Source organism: Henckelia pumila, chromosome 4 (assembly GCF_033568475.1).
Source record: "Henckelia pumila isolate YLH828 chromosome 4, ASM3356847v2, whole genome shotgun sequence".
Classification (NCBI taxonomy): domain Eukaryota; kingdom Viridiplantae; phylum Streptophyta; class Magnoliopsida; order Lamiales; family Gesneriaceae; genus Henckelia; species Henckelia pumila.
The window spans coordinates 203,535,089-203,545,707 of NC_133123.1; the positions used below are offsets into that span (position 1 = coordinate 203,535,089).

At 32.6% G+C, this 10,619-nt stretch overlaps 1 protein-coding gene across 8 annotated transcripts; it reads left to right on the forward strand.

Annotated features, from left to right (window-relative positions):
- Nucleotides 1-3,157: 3,157 nt before the first annotated feature.
- On the forward strand, nt 3,158-9,590 carry LOC140863413 (probable E3 ubiquitin-protein ligase ARI2). Of its 8 annotated transcripts, none has more exons than XR_012143930.1 (9): nt 3,158-3,517; nt 3,796-3,828; nt 3,935-4,205; nt 4,483-4,963; nt 5,581-6,129; nt 6,202-6,368; nt 8,754-8,834; nt 8,909-8,961; nt 9,273-9,352. XR_012143930.1 is itself a non-coding variant. In XM_073266827.1 (9 exons), the coding sequence occupies exons 1-8, from the start codon at nt 3,365-3,367 to the stop codon at nt 8,932-8,934; spliced, it is 1,710 nt and encodes a 569-aa protein (XP_073122928.1). In that variant the 5' UTR covers nt 3,158-3,364; the 3' UTR covers nt 8,935-8,961; nt 9,273-9,412. The 8 variants fall into 8 exon arrangements, 5 of the variants coding, with proteins under 5 accessions (XP_073122928.1, XP_073122931.1, XP_073122930.1 ...); XM_073266827.1 differs by having other exon boundaries at nt 8,754-8,783; nt 9,273-9,412; XR_012143931.1 differs by lacking the exon at nt 8,909-8,961 and having other exon boundaries at nt 8,754-8,851; nt 9,273-9,380.
- The last annotated feature ends 1,029 nt before the right edge of the window (nt 9,591-10,619 follow it).

The following is a 10,619-nucleotide window of genomic DNA, read 5'->3' on the forward strand; positions in this document are numbered from 1 at the left end:
GGCCCGTCGGGTCAGTCTGCCCCGTCATGAAAATTTGGTGGGCTGGGTTATGATTTTACTGGATCGTTTGGAGGCGGGCCTAAATGAGCCAACCCAAATGGGCCACGGGTTAAGGTGGGCGGGGCAGGGCGGCCCGCGTCGATTTTTAGAAAATTTTTTTTTTTACATTTTTTGAATTATGGGTATAAAAACACTTATTTTTAAATAATATTTTTTAAAAAATTTAAAAGTAGAGATGCTTTTTTTATATCTTACATTATTATTTTTTATGGTTAAATGTTTATTTATATTATTCATATTAATTGAAAATGTGATTTTTTATCCAAAATATAATAGTTAAGATCAAAATTTTATATGATTTATTTGATTGTGACATTTATTATTTTTTATTGTTTAACATTTTTCATATATTTTTTTCAATCCCAAATACTAATGTTGTTTTTTAAATTTTTATTTTTTTTAAAATATTGGCAGGTTGGCCTGCCTAGCCCGCAACCCGCATTGTGGCGGGGAGTGGCATGGCGGAGAGAGGTTTTTATGGACCATTTGGAGACGGGTCTAAACGGGCCAACCTAAACGGGTCGTGGCTTGCGAGGCGGGGCGGGCGGAGCGGGATGGGACGGGCTGACCCGTCTGACAGCTCTAGCTGGGGGTACCGAAGAAGCCACTTGAGAACTAGAGAGTCGTATGCGTACTGTAGTAACCCAGTACCATTTTATAAGATTAAATGATTTAAACATATTTAAAATGATTAAACTTGATTAAGAGACATAGGTCCGTGTGTTCATGGCGAAAAAAAACACGATCACGTCAATTTGGGCACGGACCTAGCACCATTCACGGACCCTGGGCCCAGTTCTGGACTTAGGTTTGGACTTGGGTCTGGGCCTGGGTCTTGGCTTGGTTCGGGGCTGGTTCGAGTTCGGTCCGAGCGTGTCTTATCTCCTTGATTTTCTTGCAATCGAATCATGTTAAAATTCCCTTCAACTTGATTTTCATGCTCTCCAAAGCCTTAAGTCTTGCAAACATACTCGTAGGCGCTTCATAATAGTTCATCACGAGTCTTTGAAGCGCTTTACTAAACTTCTTTTCGCTTCTGCTCCTTGATATCGATTTTTCCGGCAACTCTAACAAATCCATAGCTCTCTTAGCAACTTGATTACTTAGAGGGCTATCCATGCATTATCATATCAGATGCTAGGTTCAGTCCTTGAATTTTTTGTTAACTTTAGTCTTTAATCTTGAGTCGATAATATCGTAAGATTCAGCCGTTCAGTTCAGTCGTAGAGATATTCAATGTAACTTGGGAATTCATCGAATGATATTGTCCAGTTGAGTAACTTAGTTCAGTTGAGTTACTCTTTATCAGTCGTCTTATTTACTTTTAATTTTTAAACATAAATATAGTATATATATTTGAACATTTGGTATAGATTTTAATTTTTTGTTTTGAAAAAATAAGAAAGTATAATATCTTTTGTTGGAGATCTGTTTAGAGATTTTAGTTCTTTTTTTTTTTATCCCGAAAAATTATATTTCATGAAGACATGGTATTTTTGTAACACCCCAGATTTGATTGATTGTTCATAGTGTTCCCAGATTTGATTGATTGTTCATAGTGTACTAACATAGATCCTTTCAGCACAATTATTTCTTCTTCATTCACGCCTATCTCAAAATCTCCCCAAGTCAAGAACTCTTAGTTTTAGAGTTTATATGTGATGAAACTTCCGAAAAGAATATCTACCTTGTTGGTAAGAGTAGATATCTATCAAATCTTTTGAAGCTCTCATCCAGTCCCATGCCTAAACAGTTTCAAAATCCCTATCATTCCCGTATGAGATAGGTTCATTTATGTTTTCCTTTGCCTAAAAACATTCCCGGAGCTGCTCCTCGTCGTTCAATCTCTTGGCACCAGCGATCACTCTCCTCTCTCTTATCAGCCCGGACATGACATGGGGAGTCGAGTTTTCAGATTGAAAAAAATAATGTTATCGCATGTAAAAATATTATCGTATTAACGACTTCCATAATATATATTGTACATTACGTCAAGATTTATATTCGTTTTTCGAGAGAAGAATTAAGTCACGAGAAGAGATATCCATACTTTCAAAGGATCTCACATGAATCAGATTCGAAAACAAGTTGAGATTTTTTCTTTACGTGAGAACCCGCAACTGCTATCCTTCTATGTGCACTGGGTATATCCGAGCTAACATAATAGTCTGCAAACTATGGTAGTCAGGTAAACATCATTGAAAAAGTCTTGTGCGATAGATTCACTCGAAAATGTGTTGGTAGAAAAATCGTACTACTGACCATTTATTAACCAAACACCCCTTAGGAGAAAGTTTTGTATTCAAGTTAATTTACAATAATATAGATTTTTTTAATTTCAGTATTACACATATAAAGAATTATATGTATGGATACAATTGACCACCTATAATAGAACATATTATGATCTCAAAATTAATTAATTTAGGCTCGTCAATGTTAATAACTAACGGTCGAAACGCGCGCCAAATTTAATTTATTTAGACTCTTCAACGTTAATAACTAACGGTCGAAACGCGGTCAAAATTAATTAATTTAGATTTGTCAATATTCATAACTAACGGTCAAAACGCGCACCAAAATTTAATTAATTTAGACCGAACAATGTTAAAATTAACGGTCAAAAGCACACATGTAGCATGTGTAGAAATTAAAGATAAATCCGAAGGATAGAGATTTGAGGTGACAATTGATTCTATATTTGCGTTTACAAAAAATACAGATATTGTATAGATTTATGAGTAGAGTTTAACTTATCTTCAAGGGTGTTACCTAAGTGTTGATCTATTAACTCATGATTTCTCACGTCAAACCTGTCGACCCTGTAACATTAACTGAAATATCAATAATTGGATATATAATTTTTGTATTAAATTGGAGATAAGATCTCATATCATTAATAGATTTATGTTTCCTTTGTACAGATAATATCTCGTAAAATTGATTTCAAAAATTAACTAATATATATAAAACAAAACTACGCACATCTAGTTTGTTTGTTTGCTTGTTTTTTTTTCCAACTTTACAAAATATAACAATGATAATATATATATTAAGAAAAAGTCTTGAGAATTCAAACCTTCCACCACACACAATCTGCAAACGACGCCGTAAAGACTACTCCACACTCTATATGTAGCTGCTTGAAACAAGCCCCTTTGTAAATTTCGCAACCCAAGTTCCCGGCGAATTCGTTCCGCATCCGATCACGGTTTTTGGAATCTTAGGGATCATTCGTAGGGTTAAAAATTTCGATATTTAGACGACGAATATTGAAAAAATCGATTGATTCAAGTGTTGGATTATGGAGGAGGAGGATTATTATGTGAGCGGTGACAGCGAGGAGGAAGAGGAAGAGGATTACTACTCGCCCGATCGAGACGAAGAATCTCTTGATGAACTTGAGAATGACGATGCAGTTGCTCCGTGGAACCCTTCCAAAACCTCTTCTTCCAAGGTGTGTATGAAACGATTTTCATGTTTTTTTGTGGCCCAGTTGGTGTTGTTTCAGTCGGCTGATTGTTATGATTTTGAACTGGCATATTTGTTTGCTGAGAAACTCTGGGTATCTTTTTGTGTAATTTTGATGATTTCGGTTTTGATACGTGTAATTGTTTGCTGAGAAAGTCTGGGTATCTTTTTGTGTAATTTTGATGATTTCGGTTTTGATACGTGTAATCTTGTCTGGCTAGAATGCTGGTGTTTTATACTGACTTTTTTCGTGTCTTTTGCAAGGTTATCACCAAAGAATCTCTGTTGGGGGCACAGGTATGCTTTTGATTTGATCTATCAATTCACAGAAATTCAAAGCCTGAATAGGAAAAAGATACGGTTTTTTATTTTGTTTTTTATTTGGGTTCTGTGTTCTGTGCAGAGGGAAGACTTGAGAAGAGTAATGGAATTGTTGTCAGTGAGAGAACACCATGCCAGAACCCTTCTTATTCATTACCGATGGGATGTTGAAAAATTAATTGCAGTTTATGTTGAAAAGGGGAAATCTTGCTTGTTTGAAGCAGCAGGGGTTACTTTGGTTGAAATTTTGGACCCGGAATCTTCTTCTGCAGTGATGTGCATTATATGCATGGATGACATACCTGCAAAAGATGTGACCAAAATGGACTGTGGTCATTCCTTTTGCAACAATTGTAAGGACTTTTACCTTTACTTGGATCATGTTCCAGGATTCTGTTCTATAACATGTAATATGTCAGTAGATATAATTAGGGTTGGTTCTGCCATTCATTTGAATGTTGTCATAAGTTTGTGGACATTGGGGTTCTGGTTTATTTTACGCTTTTTCATGCCTATTTGGAAGCACATGTTCAATTATATTATTTTTTTCTTTTCGCAAATTTAGTTATTTTTCATTAATTCAGAGTTACCGGGTTTATATAGTTATTCACCATTTGGCAAAACTTTCAGGTTGGACGGAATACTTCTTTGTCAAAATAAACGAGGGGCAAAGCAAGCGCGTCAGGTGTATGGCCTACAAATGCAATGCTATCTGTGATGAGTCAGTTATTAGAAAATTGGTTAACATAAGACACCCTGATTTGGCACAGAAATTTGATAGATTTCTTCTGGAGTCGTACATAGAAGATAACAAAATGGTGAAGTGGTGTCCCAGTGTGCCCCACTGTGGCAATGCAATACGGGTAGAAAATGATGAATATTGTGAGGTTGAATGTTCTTGTGGTTTACAATTCTGTTTCAGTTGCTTATCTGAAACACATTCCCCTTGTTCCTGCTTGATTTGGGAGCTATGGACGAAGAAATGCCGAGATGAATCTGAGACAGTCAATTGGATGACTGTACACACAAAACCTTGCCCAAATTGTCACAAACCAGTGGAGAAGAATGGTGGTTGTAATTTAGTTTCTTGCGTATGTGGGCAACCATTTTGGTGAGAGTCGTTTTTCCTGTTCTCATTTCTAGTATGTGTCATTTAAATGGCTTGTTTGGTTCTTAGCTAACATGCATCTTCAACCAATGTTTTCGTATTTTTCCTACTTATTTATTTCCCTCGTACGACTTATCTTCATTATTTGTTTAATTCAGGAGATCGGCTATGATATACACCATATTTTTGTTAGTCGAAGTTATTCAGCCGTGAGTCATTGTGATGAAAATGCATGTTTTTGCTTCTTCTTATTATTTATAATTCTGACATCGGGCCCATTAATTCTCAACTCTTTTTAAACACGATCTTTTCATTCACATTTCTACCATCTTTGTTTTTCAATTTCTTGATTTCAAATGCACATCGACATTATTATCCTGTAGTAAGAAAATTGACTTGCATGATATTTCTGCATCTCTTTTTATCTGCACTGATTTTAGTTTGCTGTCTACAATACTATTCTTCACACCATGCACAATTCTCTTAGATGTTATATCCTATGCAGTGCCATAAGAATGATTTGGATCCTTAACTTTGTTTTCTTTGTTAGGTCTTCGTAGTAAAGGAACTCATATATTGCATGGCTTAGTTTGTCCTCACTGTTTAATTTCCTGCTGTAGTTGGCTGTGTGGTGGAGCTACAGGCCGAGACCATACTTGGTCCAATATTGCTAATCACAGCTGTGGTCGCTACAAAGAAGATACTGAGAAGGATGCTGAGCGTGCTAAGCGAGATCTTTATCGATATATGCATTATCATAATCGTTATAAAGCTCATACGGACTCCTTTAAGCAGGAATCTTGCCTGAAGGAGACCATAAAGGAAAAGGTGTCGAGTTTGGAGGCAAGGGACTTAAACTTTAGAGATTTCAGTTGGGTCACCAATGGGCTTTACCGACTATTCAGATCAAGACGAGCGCTTTCATATTCTTATCCATTCGCATTCTATATGTTTGGTGATGAGTTATTTAAGAATGAGATGACAAATGGCAAAAGGGAAATAAAACAGCATCTATTTGAGGACCAGCAGCAGCAGCTAGAGTCAAATGTCGAAAAGCTATCCAAGTTTCTTGAGGAACCGTTTCACGAGTATTCCGAGGAACAAGTGATGCAAATAAGGATGCAGGTCATCAATCTGTCCGTGATCACTGATAACCTCTGCAAAAAAATGTGAGATACAGTATCCGTGTCCTTAAAATTCAGTTGAAGATAGAAAGTGTTTACATTTTTGTTCTTTTGCAGGTATGAATGCATTGAGAATGATTTACTGGGTTCACTTCAGTTTACAATCCATACTATAGCTCCATACCTGTCAAAAGGCATTGAGAAGGCGGAGGAGCTGTCGGTTGAATGGAGTACCCAAGCACCGTACAATGATAAATGTCAAAAGACGGCTGATGAGTTTAATGGTAGAGTCATCTGAACTTATCTCTGCCAATTATTTTTATCAATACTCTATATATCACCCGAGCGAGTGTTATTTATATATTATATAAGTAATAATTAGAATTAAAGAATAAGTGTTCGAATATTTAAAACTATTTATATAATATAATGAAATATTTAATTTTGAATATTATTATAAAAATTATTATATGTATATTTTTAAGCCATTTCAGATATACTCAAACGAGTATAACAATATTTTGTTGTCAAATTGACTTTTTTACATTTGGATTTAATATCTTGGCTGTTGATAATTAAAATACTATAAAAAGATATTTTGAAAAATCCTATATTATTTTATCTACTAAAATTTGATGAATAAAAAAATATTTTTCAAAATTTCAAAATTTTTGTTATCTATGAGATGAATGAATTTTGATTAAATTTTTTATTAATTTTAAATAACATGTTCAAGTGTATATCTATAATGTAAATAATAGTTGAACCAATTAGAGAGACGACACCAACTTTTTTTTTCGAAATTACTTTTATATTATATTAAATATATGAAAATTTGATTTGATTTATATATTATCATATTTTTCTCAACTAACTATTATAAATTATAAATAGGATAAATAACTTTTAAATTCATTTATACATTGCTTTAGAAATAAAAAAAATCATAAATAAACTAATTATTGAAAAATAAAAAAATATTATTAATATATAACATATAATACTAAATATATTATATTATGTTATACACATGAATCGTGTGTGTTGTGTCATGTGTGTACGGTTATGCTAAGTTTTGATAAAGTTATGAAATAATAACATCAATTTACAGATTGCCAATATAACAAAAATTAACTACATTGTGGAATACGTAATATTATATAAACATTTTATATTTTATTTAATATTTTAGATGTAGTGAGAGCTAAATATATACAAATAACTCCAATTATAATCGAAATTAAATGAAACCATATCATCATTGCAGAAACGTAAATGTAGTCTATAGTTTCAATGTCAGTAATCACAATCGAAATTGGTACAACCTATTCAGTATATATTTTATTATTAAACATTTAATACATCACGCACATACTTGCATGATAATATTATTTATTCTTTCCGTCCTAATTATAGTTTTACTTTTTTCTTCACACAGATTAAGAAAAAAACATTGAAAAAACAAATTATGAATAAATTTCTTATTTTATCTCTATTTAATGCACCCAAAAAATGGTTGCACAATTTTCAAGATATTGTTAACAGGGGTATATTGTTAAAAACGTGTAAAAAATTATTACTAAATATGATGTATGCTTATATATTTAAGACAAAAAAACATGGATCATATAATCGAGATGGAGGGAGTACTTTTTAGCAAATGATTGTTGGCGGGATTTTATTAAATTTAGTAGATAACAAAAAAATTTACGACGGCACTCTTCAAAAAGTTTGAATTTAATATTTTAGATATTATATGAGAACTAAATACATAAAAGTAACACAAACTCAATATCATAACCAAAATTAAATGAAATAATATAGATAATGCAGACGCGTAAATGTAGTTTATATTTTGAATGTCATTAATCTCTATCGAAAATAGGTACAACAACCTATTCATTAAACATTTAATACATTTCGCGGATACTTACATGAAATAATTATTTCTGGTTTTAGCAAATGGATTTTGGTGGGATTTTAAAAAATTTAGCAGTCAACTCTCTATTCTCTATTTAAGTAGTGATTGGGAGAACTTCTAGAAAGCACTTCTCAACTTTTCTTTAACTAAGCTAGGATGTGCTTCCTAAAAGCTCTCCCAAACACTATCTTGTATAGATATATATATAGATTGGGATAACACTCATTTGCTTATGTGCTATATATAAAGCTCTCCCAAACACTACCTTTTATAGATATATATAGATTGGGATAACACTCATTTACTTATGTGCTATATATATAGAGAGAGATTGGGATAATACTCATTTGCTTATGAGCTATTAATAATGACAAATTTACTGATGTTGATTCTTAGTGCGTGAATTTCTTATTGCTTGTGATCTCCAGTACATGAAATTCTCAGTGCTGTGTAGATCAATGCAATGTTCATACTGCTATCTCTAGTATTTTCTTAGCATGTGAGAAATTTCAAGAACATATATCATTCTGGCTGCTTAATTGGAACTGAATATGCAACGAGCTGGCTGGCTAAAAATTGTGGTAGTGTAGGTGCTGAGAATTGTAGATGGTAAAATTAGCAACTTTGGAATTTGAATGATCAAATAAATCTTTGTTCGAACAATCAGCATTTCTCATGTTACACACTATTTTTTATTTTTATTTAAAAATCAATGATTTTAATGTTCTACTGATGCTATTATTTCTAGATGGCGTTTTAGAGATGGAAAGAATACAAGGTTACATCATGTGAAGATTTTAGGGGCAGTCCATGTTCATTTTCATCATATGTAGTTTCTGCCTTCTGGTATGTCTTTGATTTGTGATGCAAGGCAATTTTGCATTTGACAAATTTGTCTTGCAGAGGGCTACTTACAATGTGCTTTCTGAAGCCCTTCTATTCCTTATTCAACTCGTGTAAGTTCTAATTGTTATTTGTACATCTGCTATTCAACTGTCTGGTGGCTGCCACATTGGAATTCTGGAGAATATCATTTAGTATGTACATATCTTAGACATTGTCTAGGAAGAGTTGATTTAAGGTGTCATGTTGACTTCAAAATTTTAATGAATAAATGGTAATATGAAGGATTGAATATCCCCAATCTTTAGGCATGGCCTAAAACTTTATGTTTGTTTTTTTTTTGTTTTGTTTTTCATTTTCTGTGTAGTTTGTGGAGCAGACATTGGGCTCATGCATTCAGATAACAGTTATGTTCATTTTGTAGGAGATGTTATAGATATATCCCAAGCATCAGTATCTGGGACTTCAGATGAGAGTTCACAGGCTTCACGGAAACGTCCTAGACAAGGTAGTTCCACCGGCAGTCTCTTTGATCTCAACTTGCCTGCAGAGGGTTCATCACCGAATTGATTATTGAAAACGACAACGTTATGCCTAAACTAACTCAGCAATGTCTTTTGGGAGTTTATGATTCTGTGCATTCTGTGGAGGAAAATGCTCGGTATAGCTTGGTTATGTCTAACCCATATGTTCTAGTGAACCGAAAACGACCTTTTTCATGTATATTTTGTCATTGGACCCAGGCTCTGATGAATAGCCGTGTACATATCCCATATATTTATATATTTTATTCAGTAGTACTAGGCGATGCAAAGAGGTGGGGAAAATTATGAGAGGATGGAATAATGGGATACAGTAATAGTAGCCAATCTGATTTCTTTTCTTAGTATATATATATATATATATATATATATATATATATATATATATATATATATTTACATCAAGTTGAGTTCAATGTGATTTTGATTTTTTTGACGTGCATTTGTTTAATTTCGTGGAAATTTATTTTAAAAGTACATGATTTGATTGTCTACCGGTTAACGTTCAGGCCACATTTGCACCATTTGACGAGCATACGAACTAAAATTAAAATATTTGGTGATAAAGTAATTTTGTGGAAAAAATTTAATAATGAATTAGGATAGTTATATAATTACGATATTTTTAGTTTTATGATTTCTATGAACTAGAAGTAATGTGGTCATTTTTATATTTTCATAAAATTGGAATTATATTTTTGCACTTTTGAGTTATGTTAAGCTCGTGATAGTTTATTATCTTGTTAAATATGAGCTTCTTCCTTCCAATATTAATCGTTACCATGACGCTGAATTTTAAGATCTAAATCCTCTTTATTTAAGATATTTTTTTTTCTTATTATAATATTGTATGTTTTTAAAATTTATAAATCCCCAATATATAGTATAAAAAAATCAATCAATGGATAAAAACTTTTAGGACTTCCTCAACTGTATATTTTGTTTTATAAAGATAAAATCAAATATAGAGAGGGATGTAAATATAGGGGTGGTATACCGTACCATATCGTACCTAAAATCCATACCGTATATCGTATCAAATATTACGGTATAAGAAAATATATACCGATACCGTACCGAAAAACTCTCTGTATATCGAAATTTTTGGTATATATAAATAGCATACCGATCATTTTATACCGAAAAAAAACCTTATATTTTTTAAAATTTATAAATTTATTGTTTATAAATATTATATATTTTTAATTTTTTTAATATTTTTCGGTATT

What these genes read in the sequence shown, in the direction of transcription:
- LOC140863413 (XM_073266825.1), top strand. Translation starts at nt 3,365, where the DNA reads ATGGAGGAGGAGGATTATTATGTGAGCGGTGACAGCGAGGAGGAAGAG. An exon ending in CCAAAACCTCTTCTTCCAAG is followed by an intron (nt 3,518 to 3,795) that starts GTGTGTATGAAA and finishes GTCTTTTGCAAG; the next exon opens with GTTATCACCAAAGAATCTCT. An exon ending in AATCTCTGTTGGGGGCACAG is followed by an intron (nt 3,829 to 3,934) that starts GTATGCTTTTGA and finishes TGTTCTGTGCAG; the next exon opens with AGGGAAGACTTGAGAAGAGT.